Consider the following 21,028-nt stretch of genomic DNA (forward strand, 5'->3'; position numbering starts at 1 on the left):
AAATAACTAATCAAGAATATACAAAACCGTTTCAGTTTATGTATAAACTTGTTTGGAAGGTGAGTTGTGACAGTTAAATAACAGTCAAACAGTGTTTCAAATTTTCGATAACGTATGGCTAAAATTGATCTTGTTTGAAAACATTAAGATTAAATTGGTACAATTTCACATGTTTATGTTTACGTTTATCCCGTACAACTTTCGCAGATTATAGGGCCTAGCAATTTATAAATGAGATATTTTCTTTGCATTCGTAAGGTCATTATTAGTCTCTTATGATGCAGTACATGGGGCAGTTGGTGAATTTAAGTTGGAAAATGTAAACCATGGTTGATGTTAAGTTGGAAGATTCACAGTTATGGTAGCTGTTGACTAGAGTAAAACCATCATTGTATTATAACTACATAAAGAAAAATAAGACCGTATAAGGTTCTTCCCTTTTGCTACACTTGAAACATATGTATGGGCAAAACCATTTCTATTGTTATATTTAGTAATTATAGAGATATTATGTATAATGCTATTAGTGTTTATTTTCTGTAACTCAGACCTCATTTCAAGTCTTTCAAACAGCTGATTCGGATCTCAGTCGCTTCATGTACTGAAAAATAGGCTCCTTAACCTGCAAGAGTATTAGAATTTGGGTAATTTATTTCTATTGTTTAGCAGGTTTGCAATATACTGAACAGATGCTTACCGTGCTTGTTTTCCTAGTCCTTTTATCTTGAGATGATCTGCTGCATATAACAGTTTCTGCCTCATCGTTACCATTTGCTCTGGCTTTTTCTGGAAAAAAGCTCTCTCTAGATGCAACTGGCTGCGCCTACGCAAAAGTAATGTGATCAATTAGACAAATTTGTAAGAGTTTGATCACCCTCCACTAATAAAATATTAACACTATTAATTACATATTTTTTAGTTAATTATTATATCAAATATAAACATACACAAGAAATAAATCTTAAATGTGACATCAAATTATTAGTACGCCGCACCAATCACGTGTTGCGGTATAAGTCATATTATAACTTCTAATGTAATGGAGAGTAATACACTAACCTCAGCCCTGCTTGTGGGAGTGTTAGCAAGGTTCTTTGACTTTGAAACTGTTTGCTCGCTCTTAATTGAACCATTATTATTATCAATGTCGGATCTGACCCTCATGCGTGTAAGATCTGAGCCAATTGAGTGGAGGACACCACAGGTTGAGGTATTTCTGTTTTCGTTTACTACAATTGGAGAACCATTTTCAGGTTTGAAATAAATAACAATATGCAAGTAGCAAAACTGAAATTTTAAACACTATCTGGGCAGCAGCTACCTTTCTGGATTACTTGATGGTTGGAAATGATATGAACTTCATTGTTGTTATCAATATCCTGGTCCAATTCAGAGGAAGTAGAAGATAATCTAACCAAGAAAAGGAAAATAATTTCCAGGAGACCCATTCATGGCTAGGCCAGGCCGGGTGTAACTGGGCTTGAGAGTTAACTACTTGTCTAAAGTCTAGCCCAACCCGGATTGTATTCGCATTCGGTTCAGGCCGGGCTAAGGAACTAATTTTCAAGACGATCCCAATGCGCCCAATTAATATGTAAGAAAATATGTATAATATAAGGGCAGATCGGGTTTTTAAGACAAATTCAAAACCCAACCCGTTTTATGTATGGGGCGAATGTTAAATATGCAATGTTTGGACGAGGGAACACTCCCATGAACAGGTCTATTTTCCAGTTTCTACGAATTATGTACGAAGAATAAGCAATGAAACAGGGAACATATTTGTTACCATAGCTTCATTTTCCATGTGTTCTTTGACTTCCATAAGCTTTTTCTCAGTTTGACTTGATTGGATAACACGTTTGCCTGTTATAAATTAGAATGGCAGTTAAATTCAACATAGATCTTTCAATTATATCAATAGATAGCTTTTAGTTTGCAGTCATACCCAGTCTACGATAGGCTTTGGCTTCTAGGTAACCGTCTAGGGTCATTTTATCAATTAGTTTACGAACAGTAGTCTGATTGGCCTCTCCATCTAGCTTGCTCTGAAGCTTTGCAACTGTCACATACTTCATTGGAAGAGCATGATATAAAGCCTGAAATCATAGAAAGTAAAGTCAGGACATGTAGAATGGGAACCACGTTAAAGAGGACTGTTATCTTTAATCCGATTAGCAGTGTTCAGCTACTTCTTTGATATATTAATAATATTATAGATTAATTATACATGCATACAACTCCAACAAAAGTTTGTGATATACATAAACAAATATCAGTGAAATCATAATGACAATAAACTACAACTTGGACCGAATCGAAAACCAATAAATTAAATCAGTGGTGAATACAGCGTTGGGGCCAATTTTATACGTGCGTGCCTTAAAAAAAATTACTAAATCGAACTTGTTTAAATTTTTTTCGTATATATACATGTTATAATCCAAGTGGCCTAGAACCAGTTTTACGTACCAATGTAAAACTTTTCAAAATTAAACTAGATTTAGACTACAAAAGTAAGTTGTCTTGGACAAACTTTTAGAGAATTTTATCGTTTATCATACATTAATCAAGTTGGATTTTATAATTAAATACAAACTCAATGAGTTAATTAACCATTCTGAACCTTAATTTGTCAAAAATAGGGAATTGAAACCATTCATAATAGGAGTAGTTCCAACGAGGAGTGACTAAAAAATAATCCGTAGTAGGGATGGTTCCGACGGTCAAGGGGGCCTCCACTCCACACCTGAACAAAACCAATACAACTGAGCTAAAACTATAGTTCGGTTTGATTTGTATTTTTCATGTAGTGCAGTTTTCGGTTCTCAAATCGAACTCAATTCACCATTTTTAATAGAGATTTTAATTTATTTAAAAATTCAATTACTAGTTATATATTTAGATATATTTATGATTGCAAGTATATTAGTATTATTATGATTATAAAGGATACTAGTATTGTTATGATTATAGAAAGATTATACAATACTTTATACAATACTTTTATTATTGCTGTAATATGTGAACGATATTAGTATTAGGTTTCAGGTTTAAAATTGAACAAATTAAATGCACCATTATTAAAATAAACTATAAAATTCTAAAATTTTTATTACTTAAAATCTGTTTGTTTATACCCAAATTGAACTGAAATATGATTAGATTTGGTACGATTTGTTTGGTTCAGTTTTTGAACAGAATCCGTCCTTGTGAAGTTCAATTTTTTTGAACCGAACCAGTCCTTTGTGAAAGTTCAATTTTTTTTGAACCGAATCAGTCCTTACTCACCCTTAAATCTAAGGGTAAATAATTTATTAGTATTGGCAAAACATAGGGATCTTATAATGTGTTTTTCAAAATAGGGGACTAAACAGTGTGTTACGTAAAATGGTGAGAACTTATAAATTATTTACCCTAAATCTAAAGGCTTCAAAGTAGAAATTATCAAAGTCCCATGAAAGAAAAAATGTAATCAGTAATTGGATGTTGCATATTACAGTAATTATCAAAATGGATTAGACAAGTTAAATTATCTATGGATTCAGATCGTTATTGGCCACATCTTATTCAGTGGAAAATTTACCTTCGTGTACATAAGATCCTCTACTTTTGGAGCTTTATTATCAGCTTGGATTTCTTTGGGAACCTTTTCCTCTTTCACCTCAGTGAACTCAAAGTCGGAAGCCTAAAGTTGTGTACATTACAAATTAGGAGAATGAACAAGCAGGACAATGCAGAAAAAGAGTAGAAGTCCGAATATGAGATTATACCTTTTTCTTGTTTTTAGTGTAAGTATCAGTTCCAACTTTTGATATAACACCTTCGTTTACAAGTTTGTCCACAATTTCTGAAATCCAATGAAAACGAATCAACATAGACAGAGATCATGCGAAGAAAACAAAGAACTTGCAGCAATACGCTTTCCTGTTTCAGCATCAGCTAGAATCAATTGCTTCAGTTACCTTCAGTCAAAGCCTGCATTAATAACTCGAAATCAACAGTTGAATATAAAAAATTCAATTAACTAGTGTCCCGAAGGCCCATATGTGTGTGTATTCACCCTCGGGACATCCAATACTTAATGGAAAGATGGAGCTCTTACAACTGAGATATCAGGGAAATTGGAGAGAACGTCGTTAAGTCCAATAGTGTCAAGATGGTGGCTTGTGATCCAGTCCTTAACCTTCGCCAATTGAGTTTCGTCCTCCTCAGGGTCCTGAGTGTCATCTGCACAAAATGTAACAGCCAGTGATAAAATGAACAAACGCGGAGAACCAAACATACACTTCAATAAATAAAATTTAAGGGAATGAATTATAAGCTTGCTTATTGTGATTATAAGTATTTTAATTTGTGTCAAGCCGACTGCTGCAATTCATTATTCTATTACCTTCATCAACTGCGCAATTCTCTTCCTCTGCTCGTTCCTTATCTGTCAAGATAAGGCTTAATTACTTCTAGCATCCCCCCGAAAGGCTACTATTAAGTAATCGGACTCAAACGTGACCATCATAGAGAGTTGTATATTTACCCACTGGTGCGACTATGTAATCATTGTCTTGCGAGTGGCTAACCTGAAAGATTAGCAAATTCAGGAAGTATCATCAGTTTTTTCCTTTATTACGCATCAATACCCAATCATCATCATTCAAGTTAGTATGAACCCTTGGGGCGCAGATAAAGCACGTATTAAAGGAACATTAGAATTCCACCTCACTGTCAGATTCAGAAGAATCTTCGTTTTGCAGAGAGTCAACTCCTAAGCTCACTCCATCTTCTTCCATCTCATCATTTTCATCCTCACAAGGATCAAGCACACTCTTTACCTGTACAATTCAGCAGTTCAATAAAGATTTGATTGGAGTCTTATATCAGTACTCAGAATTTAGCTATTAACAAAAACTGCAGTCCTTACCTTGAGTGCAAGTACAAAATGCTTGCTATTGACATTGCCAACCTCCATTTTGAGAGGGCTTTTAGTCCATGCACTATGAGTTTCTTCTTCTGAGCAGCCTCTGAAGAATGGTGGCTCATAATCTGCCGGCTGCAGGGATAAGTCAACTAATTATTACATTGTCATGTTCATAGGTCTTGTTAGTTAAAAGAAAGCAAAAAATGAAATGCTTCCTTAAGTTCTTGAAACCATCTTTCAACTCAGCTACAAAGAGGAAAATTTCAAAAGATCCCACATTCATCTAAGAACTTAAAGGAGCAAAACAGTTTTGTCGGAATGATATCTAACCAGCCTTGCTGTCTTGAAGACACCAAACTTGTCGAACAATATCAAAATATAAGCACAATTTCTTACATTACCTTCAATGCTGAGATATCAAACTAGGAAATTCTGCGTCCTAACTAATAAATAGCAACCACTATAGTGCAGTTGCGTAAAATGAGAATCCAGCCAAAAGACATACCGTCACATCATCATAATAGTTGAGCTTCATCAGTATAGTCCGCTGAAAATAGAAAGATCATTGTTCTTTCAATTAGTGAACATCATACAGGAACTTGTGCATTCAAAAGCAGGCAGTTTGGCAAATTAGTCAATACACTCTCCTTTGCTAAATGGTTTTACCTCTTCAGGCATCTTATCAAGAGTTCTCATTAGCTGAACCAGTGTACGGATCATTTTACATGCAGAACTCCTAAATTAAGTTGTCCCAAAAAAAATCATAACTTTAGAACATTAAAAACACAAGATTCAGATTAATATAGGCAGCTATTGCTATCACCTCATCTGATTAGGAGTAATTTCTGTGGTGGAGTTATACTTGAAAGTTCCTCCCTGTTTCTTGGTTCCAGTGCGATTGATATTCATTGAAACCTCTTGACTGTCGGAGTTAGAATAACTGAATGCAACTGTAGGCAAGACACGGAAATGAACTGATCCCAAATGCAGCTTTAAATGTAAAAAGAACAAAACCAAAATATAGCAAGGAGAAACCTCATCTGCTAGTTTGCTCAGGAAGGAGACAATACATCCTTCCTTTTACATACTAGTACTGTGTCATCAATCAGAAATCCTACTTACAAGCATATTCCTCTATCATTGGGCCTTCTATTGTCTCGCACACGCAGAACAAAAGCGTCTTCAAGTATTTTTTCTGTAGTGCATCATAAACACCTATGGAAGGACCGCGACAGTTCAATCCAATTCAATTAAACAAAATTAATAACGGGAAGATAATCCGAAAAAGAACAGCAAACTGACTAACATCTAAGGATGACTTACCTTTCTCCATCCAATCTATCAGTCTACGAGACTCTGGATCCAATGGCATCAACTTCTTGATCTTCATCTCTGTGGTATGCCATAATTTCAAAGAAACTAACAATTAACGTCTCATATTCTTTCCATAAATTTTAAATGAAAATTGCAAAAGAGGAAACTGTACCTAGGGCCGGAACATTCTTATCAGTGAAATACTTCTCTGGAAACAGGCCCCTGATGTAACTAATATTGAATATGGCAATACGGAGCAGGTTCCTTGTCTATTATGACGGTTGCATCATACAACAGAAAACAGAATTATCATTAACGGAAATAAAGAAGATTAACGGTACTAAGAAGTTCATTTCCTATGATTACTGTAACATCCTAGCCCTCTAGACTTGATAATCAGGTTTACTCTGAAGTAATTGAAAAACAAAAGACTCAACACAGAGAACTTATCGAAAAACCTATTAGATCTTAATGCTCTAGGCTTGAACGAAACCAAGGAGAAAATATGAGACAGGCCTTTAAGCTCAAATCGAAATAAACCACGGCACATTTTCCACGATGATACAACGAAAACATGTTTGGAACTTCAGTTCAGTTATCAAAAGTTATGTTGAATTTTAATAAAAACTATCAGCATAATAGAGATTCTAGAGCAATCAAGCGGTAACAATGGTCAAATCTAGCAGAAATTCCACATGCGATTCTGAATACAAGCTTCTTCTCAAAGTTACAGGATGTATCAAAATAACTGTACTGATTTAAAAGCAAATGTTTCAAAAACAATGTCACATTGTAAATTATGTCAGATCTGAATTATAACTGAAAAATCTAAAATATAAGCAAACTACACTAAAAGGAACAAAATAAAATAAAAACGAAGTAGATCAGCAACTTTCAAAATACAAAGATAGCACAATTCACGGTTGATACCAGAAGAAGAGAGTCCTGCTCGGTGATCTCCGTTTCTTTAACTTTCTGTGCTACAACCTGAAACAGAAAAACCGATAAAGTACGATCAGATTGTGAATAAAATGAACAATGTAGTGGAGAGACGAATCAAGTAGCTTGAGAATGAGCTCGAAATGTGATTATTGAGTGGAATTTTCTCCGCTCACCATGGTTGTGCTGTTGCCGGTGAAAACAGAGAATCGTATAGAGGGGAGAGTTAAAGCTTTCGTTTAAAAATTTGAATCGAGAGAAGAAGAAACTTTGAATGGTGGCGCCAGATTTGGGGTATTTATAGACCGTTAGAAAACTTAACCGTGGTTATCTTGTAATTTACTGGGAAGTATGGGGGCAATAAATGAGCTATGAACATAGCTCTCTGAACCCAGAAGGCCACATTATTAAATTTTGGGCCGGGACCTGGATTCCGGCCCATATTGGAGTCTTGCCTGGAGCAATCTATTCTCTGGCTTGCCCTACGGATGAGATCGGTTCAATTCAATTTGAGAATTTAATTTTATTTTAGATACAAAATTTGAGTCTGACGCCAAGTTAATGGTTATAATAAAACAAACTTGGTCAGAATTTGGTGCTTTGATTTTAGACCTTAAAAATGAAAATTCTGACTATTCAGTCAGGATATTCCTAATTAAGCGAGTACTGTATCGTATGTGTATGTCGTTGCACGTCATACTTGTTCCAATGCTAACGATTTTTGTTCTATGACCTTAGCTCAGTGATGTAACTGCCCGTGATTTGACAGATTCAGTTTGATGAAAAGAAGTTTATTTCAAAAAAAAAAATCAATAGTTTACTCCATTCTCAATCTTTGTATTCAGCTATTCAATCCAGTTTTTCTTTAAATCAAATATTTATCTGTGTTCAACCTTAAATCACCCAATTTTTGTTTCAAAATCTTTATAAAACCTGAAACCGTATGCAACTTTATTTTTATCTTTCTCACAATAGTCTCTTTGTTATATGTTTTGGAAAAAAAAGTTTTGGAAATAAAAGGTATTGCAATTAAATGTGAGATCTCTTCTTGTCATCAATTCACAAGAGGATTTATAGATTCCAACGACAGTAACAAAAATCAAATATAGATAGAAGTGCCACAAAAGCCACTTCCTTACAGTTGAATCCACTCTCATAGGATCAATAAAATTTACAAAACGATCCAACTGATATGACAATTAACAAGCTTACCATTTTTCCTGCATTTATATTACGCATAATCATATTATAGCATGATTATTACACGAGAACCTAAATTACCACCTCTACCGACATCACACGGGTATAAATAAGATTGCCACATTCATCAAAATTCCAGAATAATGAAACAGATTTCAGTAAGGAACAAACTCCACCACATTTATACTCACAACAAGCAACTACATCTCCATCAATCAAAACCAACATGGATCTTTCTTTTTTTTTACTCCAAGAGAGCATTATTTTTGTATTACCTATAAAAGCATTTTCACATGCCATCGTGGGATCTTTCCTAATAGGGAAGTTTTGGACTCAAGTAAGAGTACAGCAATTCCATCCAAAAAAGAAAAAAAAGAGTACAACAATGAACACAATTCTTTCCTCTACCCGGTTAAAAATTTCATTCAAACTTTAATTTGAGAATCTTAAGCATTCAAGGGCATTTGCTCAACAGGGTGGGGATTTTTTTTTCAAATAAAATTGGATAATACAGGATAAAATTTAGTCTGTCTCAAAAACTATGGTTTGGCAAGGAGGCTCACCTATGTTGCACGGAAACTCCTCTTTAATAGCATTTCCACGTTTCGTGTTAGTTCCCATTTCAGTTTTGTTTCCATTTCCTGGCAAGATAGAGGCTCACCTTTCTAAAGGATCTCCACCATTTAAAGGATAACTAGCTGCTGCAATTTTCCCTCGGAGGTTGAATTTCTTCGCGATTACTGGCCTAACATCTTCAACACCTACTAAACTCTCCAAAAATGGTATCAGTGAAAGCAATTCTTGATCGTTACGGTCATCAAACCAGCTCTCAATGGGTATACCATTGTCCACTTGGAAACCAAATGCCTGAGAAGAAAAGAAAAGAAAACCAAGCTTTTGAGAATTCAACTGCATTTACTGGTATGCATCTTAACATATGGCAGTGGTAAATAGAAGTTTTGCTGCATTTATATGGATAAACAATAACCCAACTTGATATTTGTCACTACAGTTAGTCTTAAGAGTGTTTTCGTAGCGAATCTGCTCAACAAGTTAAAACTTGAAGTTACTACTTACTAGTCCCAAAATGTTTAAGCAAGTCAAATTGTTCAATCAGATTACAGCCTAGAGTGATAGAGAGTACTAATATCTAAGGATGACAATTCATGTGAATGGGTCGTGTTCATGTCAATTATGGGATTAGTATCAAACGAGTCGACTCTAACGTAACCCAAAAAAGTTGTCACAGTCGGGTCGACCCAATCGGGTTGTGTCGTGTTAATGGTTCACGTGTAATTTTTACTATCTATGTTAATGAATGGTGACATTTAAAAATCTAAAATATTTATGTCATTTTTTTATTAGCAAGTTAACTCTAACTAACCATCCATAAGTCTGATCGAAAATCTATTAACAAACTCCTAACCGGCCAATATCATGTTGGTTCATGTAATGTGTTCACATGTCATGGATAATTTTACTATCTTTACTGCGGAAGACATAAAAATAAGGTAGGTTTCAAGTCGTTCTTGCAGATCAATTGTAATTTTAAGACCTCTATTAAGGTGACATGTAAAAACATAATAGAATATAATAATAATAACTTTAAACATGTCTTTTTTGACATAGCAAGTCAATCCTAACCCTGCCGGTCAATAAAAAGGACTCATCACTTGTTTAAAAGGACTCATTACTTGTTTAATAAAACACTAACCCACTAAGTTTGTATTTGAGTTCGTATCATGTTGTCGGGTTGTGTACACAACTGCCAGCTCTACTAATATCAAAACTACATACCTATAGCTAATTTTATGCTAGAGCTGTCAGCAAAACAAACCCCTAGCACGAAAGTATTAAAGAGGGACTGGATCAGATATTGACATTAGGATCATGCATTTCATGAATACTCCATGGAAGTGGAAGAAAATCTCAGATAAATTATTATAAGAGGGGAAATTTCCAATGATACCTGAGGAGAATTATCAATTATGATAACACGCGACAAATCACGGCCAAGAACTGATAAATCCTTTAGGTAGTTCCCTTCCACAAAAACACAAGATTCACGAAAAACACGATGACGAAATACTTTCCTCTTTGGATCCAGTACATTTAGAAGCTGTTCTGCATAAATGCTTTGACTTGCTGTAAATATAATGATCTCAAAAAGATTTGCAACTCTATCCATAAAATCTCTGAGATAAGGCCGGCATCGAACATATACTGTGTGCTCCTGGAGGTTAAAGTTCACAGGGAATGTGAAGTCTGCATCATCGCAAGGTTCTAAGGTAGAGTGCACTAATGTCTCTGCGAAAGCAATATGTCAATGGAATCCTTTATACAAATAGAAGAAGATAAATTATGATGAAAAAAATAATTAAAACTAGACAAGCATAAAATAAATGAAAAGCACCTCTTCCTCAAAACGAAGAAAACATAGAACAGTTTCATTCACCATTGCTTACTCTCCAAACAAAAATGTCGATATTGAACGGGTGATATATATTAAATTTAGAGAATTCGGCCAACATTCACATCATTTGCAAGTTGACAAACAACAGACTGTTATGCTACATGGAAACGGAATCATATTTGTAGAAAATATAGGAAGGAAACATGTAAGTAATAAAAATTTATGGCTCTAAAGAGATTTTGTTTACACCATAATAGAGAGAAAAAAAAGAGATTTTTTTTCATTTTAAAAGCTTGTAGAAGATTATTTAGAAAATATTAGGGATTTAATGAACATGTGATTAAAATTGATCCACTACTAAAAACACAACGAGGGCGAGCCTTGGCGCAACGGTAAACGTTGTTGTCGTGTGACCAAGAGGTCACGGGTTCGAGTCTTAGGAGCGGCCTCTTGCCAAATAAATTGGCAGGGGAAGGCTTGCTCCCAGAATTTCGGTTTCCCAAATGGATACAGAAAGGTGAAACACTTTAAAATCAAACTTTCAATGCAACATAAACAGTACATAATGGATGAAAAGCTATATGCTAAATTAAGGTCTGAAATTGCTCAATTCGCAGAAACATGGAAAGAACCAAAGGTACATGGAAAGCAGAACTATCCAGGAGTAGCTTCTGCAATCTCCATGGATAGGAATGAAAGCAGTCCGGCCTATAAATAATATGCAACATAAAGGGCTTGATGTATAATGTAAATGCAATTTAGATCCAATAGAATCACTGAATAGCCAGTAAAGAAAATACCCATATAATTATTTAAATGGAACAGAAATAAAGGCTTCCTTACCGTCTAAGTCTAGAACAAGTGTAGTAGGAGGGCAGCTCCGTGTCTGTTTAGGTAGCAACATTGGTCGAAATGTTGGGACTACTGTTGTCAACTCAGGCAAGTTCTTTATAAACACGAAAGGATCAAAGTCATCAAATTCCTCATAATCATCCTCCTTAGTTGACATACAATCTTGATCATATTCATCTACACATTCCAGTTTTGAGTTCTTCATGGCAAGGTATATAGCTGATACTTCAGATGAAAGGCCTGTGCCTTTCAAATCTCCAGTAGAGGACAAATTCGCAGAAAATGTGGATGATGTATTTGTCTCGACTCCTATGTCATCATGGCATGTTTCGTGCTTGTACTCTATGGATGTGGATTCACAAGCCTCTTGAGCAACATGACCATTATCAACTCGTGAATGGAATGTTCTACTATCCTGGTCCCCAGTCCGAAACAATTCAACGAAGTTGACTAAAAGGAGATAAATTTCAGTATCAGCAGAATTGCGTAAGCATTATACAAATAAACAAATAAAATATTTCTTTGTCACCTACCTTCATCTGCGATTTCCTCTGTAGCAATTTTATTTATGCGGAAGGCAGGAGAAAACATACATGGCTCCTCATTACAAACCTGCAATGTAAAAAAAGAAATCACACAGTTAAACTTTTATTTTTTAAACATAAAAGTCTCCTCTCTTATATGTGTTTTTGAATAAAGCATTTATCAAGTCTACGGAAAATCACCTGTGAAATATGATAACAAAATAACAAAGGACATATCAAATAATATGCAATGCATACATAAGCCAAACAGCAACCCTAACTAAAAGACAGATGTGGTAAAAAAGAAAAAAAGCACCAAACAGGCTGCAATTACCTCATGTTCCCCCACTTTAGAAAAAGAGGCAGCATTGGATATCTCATTGATCAATTTTGCAGCTGCAACAGGCTCTCTATTTTGTTTTGGAACAGCGGCTATAGAAAGTTTTCAAGGCAGATGAAGGTGTTAGAAAAATTAATTAATAAACTTGTCACTTAACATTTATGTGTCTAATTAAGTGAAATATACCACATCTCTGCTTTCTGACCGATGATGTAATGAGCTCTGTGACCTTCTTTTGACCAGCCTGCACATTATCTGAAGCTTTCTTCTGAGTTCTTGTAATCCTAGGACTGGAAACCTCTCTAGAAGCATTTCTTCCACCAATTCTTTTCTTGGTCTGCATTTCCACAGGTAGAGCCTCCCAAACTTCAAAAGGATATTTTGAGCAGCTCAGCTTAAAACAGAAGCATCCAAAGTTTAGGGTACATACTTGACAAGAGTGTCCTATATCCAAAATTTAATTTAAATTAGCAACAACTATTGTTTATGCAAGTGAATGTTCTCATATTAGGTTTACAACCAGAGAATATTGCAAATTACACTTATACAAGTTAAAAATAGACTAAAATGGTGGAAGAAATCATTCACTCCTGTCCAAACATAAAAAAAAGGGTTAGATAAGTCAATGTTTTTCGGTAATTATCAAAGATGATTGAAAAACTGAAGCCTTGGAAGCCGAATTTTCCAAAAATCTACCAACATCACCCGATGAGGATCATTTCATTATAACGAAACAAGTTCCGAATAAACAGACAATGTTTTCATTCAGTTGATTGGTTAAGTTCATAAATGGTGACAAGTCCAAATTTTGACTCATAGAAAACTGTGCTACCATAAGTTGAAATTCAAATCCTTGAATTTCGAATTCTACATTCAAACATTATCTAATAGATCCTTTGAAAAAATTAAAGTACAAAACACTGATTTTCTTCGGCTCAGTTAACTCTTTTAAGCTAGTAAGAATCAATTAACATCTATGTTGCACCGAAACTCAAGAGTTTCCACGTTTTGTGTCGGTTTCTGTTTCTTTTCCGTTTCCATTACCATTTCCTAGCTAATTTTTCTTAAAAATAAGGTTTCCTGTATCAATTTCCGTTTCTGTGCAACATAGATTAACATGAGCCACACTGTTTTTCCTGATACAGCAGCACACAAGTTTACTAATTGGCGCTGATTAGAGCTAGCTGAGGAATCAAATGAAGGAAACAAAGTATTATACAATCCAAATCCAAATTGAAACCCTAGACTTACACCTTCCTTATTAACATGCAAACTGGCCCCAACACATAAAACTCCAAACCCCAGCTAAACCCCATCGAAAATCGAGAACTTGAATACATCTAACTAACCAAACACCCCTTAACAAATAAATACAAAACTAGCAGAACCGTATTTACAAACAGCCAAAACCATTAAATAGAAAGCTCACACTTAAGGTAAAATAGCAAAAAGGGGAAGCTATGCTAAACCAATTACTTTACCTGGGTCAAAATCGAGCAAGAACAGATCAGAAGTAGAAGTAGAAGTAACTTCAGCTCACGAATTGAGTTCAGGAAACAGATCCAGCAAGCTGAAAATTTGAGAAGAAACGAAGTTGAACCAAGTAGAAGCCCTAGATTTAAACTGAGAAATTGGTTTTGGGGTTTTTTTTTTTTTTTTTAGGGGTTCTTTTTGTTTTCCCTCCAAAGGATGCGTAGAAAGAGGGAAATTGAAAAAACGGATCGAAATTTATTTTTGTCTGAACAAAGGGGTCGAGGTGATAAATGCAACATGAAGAATCTCTCATGATAATCATATATTGTATTTAAATAATATTTTTATCTTAATTTCGTACAATTTTCGGAATTTAAATTTCATCATTAATAGCTCATTCGCATCTGTGAGTTAAATATTGTACTCGCTTTACCCATGAGGCACGTTTCCACATACGATCGGAGTGTACAATAGATTCAGCGCGTGATCTTATTAATGGAATTTCCAAGTGTGAGAAGGGATCTAAACGGCACCGTTGTGGGGGATTTTTATCGGAAGTTTTGAGCGAGGGAAAGAAGTGGGAAGTAAATTTTGAATGAAGAGTCAAATATGGCCTTTAAAGTTTAAAGTTTAAGGTGTTGGTTTAATAAAATTAAAAATTAAATAAGTATTTAAATTAATAAGTGTTGGGTATTACAGTTATACTGTTTGTTAAATATTAAAAAATATTAATATTAGTAATAAAATTTAATATAACAACCTTTCAAAAAAAATTTAATTAAATATTTTAACTTATCAACATAAGTGGTTTTTTATTTAATCGAATAATTTAAGTGACGAAAAAAATAGTTATCAAACACACTTAAATTAATTAAGTGTTTAATATTTTAATTTAAGTCTTACCAAAAGAGAACTAAGTTAGTTAAATTAAATTTTAGCTATCAATTCATTTTTTGACTGATAGTAAAAATTTAGTATATTAATAGTAGGAATACCCACTACTGAAAATGATCAGAAAGAGAGTAGGATGTGCGAACAACAAAAATGGCTATCTAGTAAAGATATATGTTGCATGTTTTTTCGTAAGACACTTACATCATTGGGACCGCAATTTCGTTCTCGCACGAACATGGTTATAATAGAAACGAGATTCCTTCGAATCTTGTGAGCATACATAACATCATGTAGGAGAAGAGTCTAATCACCACCTATAATTAATCTGCAGGTTCTGATCCTTCGAACTTTAATCCTTGAGTTGTTCTCCATATCTATCTTGATCCAACTGGGATTCATCGGAATCAATAAAGGCCTCTCCATCCTTCATCATATGGTCCATTACACCCGAATCAACAATCCACGAAGGATTGAACTCAGTTAGATGGACAATATTAGATACATATATTTTACTAACTCATGAATTGATTAATTATACTTGAGCAGGGGCAGTGCGGTTTGTTGCATAATTCCCCTTTTGTTGGCAGTTGAAACATTTCACTCGTGAGATGTTGTAATTTTTATTGTTCTTTAGCCTTTTCCATTTGTTTCGGTTTCCTGGGCTCTTTGCATGCTCTTTACCTTTATCGTTAAAGCGTGCATGCTTCTTGCCTTGATTTTTTTAAATTGTTTTCAACTAAGTATGATCCAACATATTATGCTCAAACATTGACCTTAATCGACATAAGGCGATCCTCTTCAAGTTCAAGGTGATGAACAACATCATCAAAAGTTTTGATATGATCGATATGAGTTAGGTGCATCTTACCCTTAGGTTTTTCCTTATAGTATGGTCAAAATGTTTCTTTGTACATGTCGAACTTGATCATCACAGGATGGAGTTTAGTTAAAGACACACCTCGGAACTTTTTTCAAAGCAGTCTATAAATCCTTTATTTTCTCATGTTTAACGACTTAGTAGTGTCATCATCAATCGCATTTAGCAAGATAATATAAGTTATGAAATTCTTCTTCTTCGAAACCCTATAAGTTTATTAGGATAAATTACATCAATGGTACCTGAATTACATTTTGTCCCAAAAATATACCCCAAGTAAAGGTGACTGGACAAGTTAATAGTTTTAGCCGGTCATTCACTAATAAATACGAGTTTGGCCATTTTTAATTAAATATTAAAAATTAATACTCACTTTCTCTCCAAAATTCTGCAAGTGTTGTACTTCATCTCTTCAGATCTACTACTTCCTCTCTCTCTTATTGTCATTGTTCTTCTTTGAACTTCATCCTTTGGTATTACATCGCACTTGAAGAAGCAGAAATAGATACACTGAAATTGAAATCGAAAGAAATCTACATCGTCGTTTTCTCTCTCTCTCTCTCTCTCTCTCTCGCTAAAATTGAAGCAGACATGGGTCATATTTAGAAATGGGTCTTTTGAAGTCGTTCTCTCTCTCCCAAATTTTCTCTCCCTCTCCTACATCCAAACTTCATTTCTCTCTCCATCACACTGAAACTCCATTAACTCCATTGATGATTGTATATTTTGCATTGACAGATCTAGTGGGCAATAAAGTTCATCAAGTAATATTGTTTGTGTTGACAGATCTAGTGGGTAATCAAGGAATTAATAACAATCTTAAGACTTATGGATTACTTATAAAAGCATTTACAATTCCTGTATATTCGTTTCTTCTCCATTACAATTTACAATTTTTCTTTTTCTGATTTCACTCTTCTTTTTTGGATGAATGGTGAGAGAGGGAAAATCTAAATATGACCCATGTCTTAATTTATGTTTAATTTCAATCTTCAGCATTCTGATGCCTTCTGCTAAGGGAACTGCGGTTCATAAGTCTTTGAGATAGAAAAACATAGAGAAAGATAAGGAGAAAAACCAAATGTAGAGAGAGAAGGTGAGTGAAGGGGAGAGAGAATCAAACGAGAAAGGAGAGAGTGGTTTCTTCTCAATTATAAATTATAAATTGTTAATCAAATAGTCAAACACTTAAAAAATAGTTAAATATATGGTCAATTAGAATTAACTTGTTATTGCCTGTTAAAAATACTAAATTGTCCAGTCACCCGTATTTTGTGTATATTTTTGGGATAAAATGTAATTCAGGTACCATTGGTGTAATTTACCTCATAGTTATCACTTGTCACCATATCTCACACTTTACATAATCATCCACGACACACAAGTAATATTTAATAGCAAGAATATTAATAAATGTTATATCTCACACTCTCGAAAGTACATATACAAATATCATAATGTTTATCAAAACTATAATAAATAACTATTAGCAAAGAGTCAACCTAAACCTTGTCGTGAACCAAAACCCTAATAGGTAAGTTTGGTTGAGATTTTAATTAATAATTAATTAAATTTACTCTTCTATATGCATGTATACTAGTATTTTTCTTTATTTTTGCTTTCTGAAAATTTGTAGTGTTTCTTCGCACAATATGTAGCCTAAGGTAGTGATTTTATCAGGTGCATGAGTGAGGCTAATAGATGGTTTGGATACTTTTCACATCTTCAGGGATGAAGGGCGATTAATCAAGTTGTTTTCCCACACTTTTCGAAATAAGTAAAAAAAATCACATACTCTTCAAGGTAATCGGTCTAGCTTTGAAAATGTAAGAAAAAGGAAACCAATGATCTTAAGAGAAAAGAAGTCACTAAAAACAAATTATATGCGCTTGATTATCAATGCAAAGAGACATTGTAAATTTTTACAATAACATGTTTCTCTCGTATTTTTTCTCATATTTTTAAAGCTCTATCCCAAGAGTCTGTGATTTTTTTACTGAATCAAAAAGTATGGGACAACAACTTGATTAATTGTAGCTTCATTCTTGAAGTTGTGCAGTGTATTCAAAGCATATGCATTAGCCTCACTGACGCACCTAATATTGTGCAAAGAAACACTGCAAATTTTCAAAAAACAAAAATAGAGAAAAATATAAGTAGACATGCATACAGAAGAGTAAATTTAATTAATTATTAATTAACATCACAACCAAACTTATATATTAAGGCTTTGATTCACGACAAGATTTAGACAGACTCTTTGCTGATAGTTTTTTTAGGGGAAACTACAAAAATAAACCATGTGGTTTGAGCCATTTTCAAACATAAACTATGTGATTTAAAAGTTGGCAAATAGGTACCTTGAGGATGATTCCGTTAGCAAACACGATCCAAATTGACTAATGGTATTAGAAAATGTCAAAAGTCAAAGGAGAAAGAGTTAATTTTGTCATTAGATTTATTTATTTTATAAATTAACCTCTTTAGTATCTAATTATCAAACCCCAAAATAATAGTAAAAAATAATCAAATACACTATCTTCTCCGTCTCTCTTTAATTTCTTATTTTTCTTCTTTCTCTCGTCTCTTTGTTAATTTCTCTCTAAAATCAATTGAATTAAAGATTAGACATTAAAATGAACACAATATTCAAAATGGGTAAGAAAATTAATAATCAACAAAGAGAGAAATCAATTGATTTTCTTACCAAAGTTTTAAGAGTTGTCTTCATTGCACTTATGATGTTGTCGATAGTGGTTAATGTAGCAGAAAGTGAGCGCTTTAACAAGACTTCTTCAAAAGGGGTTAAACCTGCCAAAGAATCTTCTACTGTTGTTGTCGCCAACGAACACGATGAGCTTGATGGTGGCTTCTCTTCTCTTGATGGAATGTTACATTAGGCAATTGGTTTGTTTCCGTCTATCTAATTTTTCAGTTTCTCCAATTATGAATTATGTGATTCTTGACTATGAATATAGAGTGAGAACTTGAAGTTCCTGGTTCTTACTAACTTATGGAAGTAAATAGTAACAAATGGTATTTATAGGGTTTTGATTGGATTATTTTCTTACCCATTTAGAATATTGGGTTTGTTTTAATGTCTAATCTTTAATTCAATTGATTTTAGAGAAAAATTAACAAAGAGTAGAGAGAAAAGAAAGAGAAAAAAGAAGAAAAATAAGAAACTAAAGAGAGACGGAGAACATGGTGTATTCAATTTTTATTTTTTATTTTGGGATTTGTTTGTGATAATTAAATAATAAGGGGTTAATTTATAAAATAAATAAATCTAATGATAAAATAACTCTTTCCCCTTTGACTTTTGACTTTTTTTTAACACTGTTAGTCAATTTGGACCGTGTTTGCTAACAAAATCAACCTTAAGATACCTGTTTGTCAACTTTTAAACTACATAATTTATGTTTGAAAATAGTCCAACCCTCATGGTTTGTTTTTGTACTTTTCCCTTCTTTTTTATAGTTCTGATACACATTGTGATATATATATATATGTTTTCGAGAGTGTAAGATATGGGTATCATTTACTATGCTTGCTATTAGCTATTACTTCTGTGTCATGAATGATTATGTAAACTTCGAGATATGGATATGAGTTCTCTATTGTAGCTATTGACTTAGAACCGATCATATAAGAATGATCTTACGTTGTGCATTTCGCTAGTTTCGATGTGGGTTCCAAAATTAAAAGTAGTTTTTTTGTTTACTAGGACTGTCTTTGTATGAATGAGCATGGTTTATACTTCCACCAAAACCCATGTATAAAGGCTAATTACCTACTTGCGTACCTGGTTACATTCTTCTTCTGTTGCTTACTACTTCATTCTCCTTGCTTACCTGCTTATATTATAATTCCTAATATACCTACTTATATGCTTGCGTACCTGGTTACTTTATTTTTCTTTTTCTTCTTCTTGTGCTACACGTTTCCTGCTCCTTGTTTACCTGCTTACAAAGGAGACGGAGGACCTAAAAACAAGGTAGATACTCCGACGCTCAAGTCAGTCTAGGGTTTAATCATATTAAAATATAAAAAGACTATAGGGAGATGGAACAATTGCAATATCACTCCTACTTACCTGATTGTGTACCTGCTTACATTCTACTCCTTATCGCTTCCCACTCCTTGCTTACCTGCTAACAATATTATTCCTTACTTAGCTAATTACCTACTTGCGTTACCTGGTTACATTCTTCTTCTTCTGTTGCTTATTACTTCATTCTCCTTGCTTACTGATGCTCGTAAAGTATATAACATTTAATAGGACAAGTGTATCCTATCGCAACAAGTAATATTGTGCTAAGCACGAGATTGAACCACAAAGACTATTTGTTATAATTAGTAAATCTACCTAGAGTGATCTAATTGTTTAGAGGGTTGGATAAATGTTTGGGTTTTTGTATAATTAACTAATGGGTAAATTCCAAAAAAAACCCCTTGTGGTTTGATGTTGTTCCAAAAAAACCCTTGTGGTTTGTTATTACAAAAAAAAAGGACCGTGGTTTGCGCCGTTAACCAAAAAACGGAAAATGGCTTAACGGTGTTAAAATGCTGACGTGGCACAGAGGTAAGTTTGGAAATTCGATTTTTTTTTTTTTAATTTTTAATTTTTCTTTTTTCTTTTTCTTTTTATTCTTCTTCCTCTCTTCCTTCTTCTTCTCTCTCCTCCTTCATCTTCTTCCTTCTCCCTTCTTCTTATTCCTTCTTCTTATTCTTCCTTCACTCCTCCTCCTTCTTCCTTCTCTCCTCCTTCTTCTTCTTTCTTCTTCCTTTTTCTTAAAATTTCTAATTTGAAATATTTAACAGCTAAAAGAAAAAGAAAAAAAAAATCAAATACTCAGTCTAACTATAAATATAACTCTCGACGGTTCTATTAATTTGGTTGTTCTTGTCCAGTGTGATCCCGTTTTCTTAATTTTTTTTTGAAAAGATTTTTATTTTAAATCAGTTATTTCACAGATCTAAACTAAATAATGGAAAAAAAAACTTTCCCCAAAACAAAAACCTTTCTTTGAGACCAAAAACAAGGACAGAAACAGACCGCCGTCTTCTTCTTCTTGTTTGAGTTGCAGACCGCCATCTTCTTCATGTGGTTGCTTCTCCATCGCCTGCGTTTCTTTTTTCTGCTTCTAGAATTGCTTGTGATATCAAAACCACAAAATAGACAGAATTTCATAAAACAAAATATTATTTAGCAAACTAGCAAGGAGGCACGTGTGTGGCGGAAGCACTCTACAGGATAGAGGATGACTCATTTAATTTCTAATAA

The 21,028-nt window shown here is 33.9% G+C and overlaps 2 protein-coding genes across 8 annotated transcripts; both read right to left on the reverse strand.

Moving 5' to 3' along the window:
- Positions 1 to 373: 373 nt before the first annotated feature.
- LOC136228699 (meiosis-specific protein ASY1) lies at positions 374 to 7,425 on the reverse strand. Its single transcript, XM_066017153.1, has 22 exons — positions 7,345 to 7,425; positions 7,160 to 7,216; positions 6,402 to 6,498; positions 6,239 to 6,307; positions 6,038 to 6,130; positions 5,739 to 5,865; positions 5,582 to 5,651; positions 5,421 to 5,462; positions 4,919 to 5,047; positions 4,716 to 4,829; positions 4,535 to 4,577; positions 4,394 to 4,435; positions 4,106 to 4,230; positions 3,966 to 3,978; positions 3,774 to 3,850; positions 3,587 to 3,688; positions 1,949 to 2,099; positions 1,790 to 1,866; positions 1,322 to 1,379; positions 1,060 to 1,229; positions 698 to 823; positions 374 to 622 (listed from the first exon to the last, which is right to left on the reverse strand). The coding sequence occupies exons 1-22, from the start codon at positions 7,345 to 7,347 to the stop codon at positions 566 to 568; spliced, it is 1,842 nt and encodes a 613-aa protein (XP_065873225.1). The 5' UTR covers positions 7,348 to 7,425; the 3' UTR covers positions 374 to 565.
- Positions 7,160 to 20,984, reverse strand: LOC136228697 (uncharacterized). 7 transcript variants are annotated; one of them, XR_010688816.1, is made up of 8 exons: positions 13,979 to 15,033; positions 12,684 to 12,941; positions 12,492 to 12,589; positions 12,167 to 12,245; positions 11,625 to 12,083; positions 10,338 to 10,675; positions 8,932 to 9,235; positions 7,160 to 7,216 (listed from the first exon to the last, which is right to left on the reverse strand). XR_010688816.1 is itself a non-coding variant. In XM_066017150.1 (8 exons), exons 3-8 carry the CDS (start codon positions 12,838 to 12,840, stop codon positions 9,026 to 9,028), a joined length of 1,341 nt encoding a protein of 446 aa, XP_065873222.1. In that variant the 5' UTR covers positions 12,841 to 12,891; positions 13,979 to 14,067; positions 19,547 to 20,984; the 3' UTR covers positions 8,755 to 9,025. The 7 variants fall into 7 exon arrangements, 6 of the variants coding, with proteins under 6 accessions (XP_065873222.1, XP_065873219.1, XP_065873220.1 ...); XM_066017150.1 differs by lacking the exon at positions 7,160 to 7,216 and adding an exon at positions 19,547 to 20,984 and having other exon boundaries at positions 8,755 to 9,235; positions 12,684 to 12,891; positions 13,979 to 14,067; XM_066017147.1 differs by lacking the exon at positions 7,160 to 7,216 and adding an exon at positions 19,547 to 20,984 and having other exon boundaries at positions 8,755 to 9,235; positions 13,979 to 14,067.
- Positions 20,985 to 21,028: the final 44 nt, after the last annotated feature.

Source organism: Euphorbia lathyris, chromosome 5 (genome assembly GCF_963576675.1).
Source record: "Euphorbia lathyris chromosome 5, ddEupLath1.1, whole genome shotgun sequence".
In the NCBI taxonomy this organism is placed as follows: domain Eukaryota; kingdom Viridiplantae; phylum Streptophyta; class Magnoliopsida; order Malpighiales; family Euphorbiaceae; genus Euphorbia; species Euphorbia lathyris.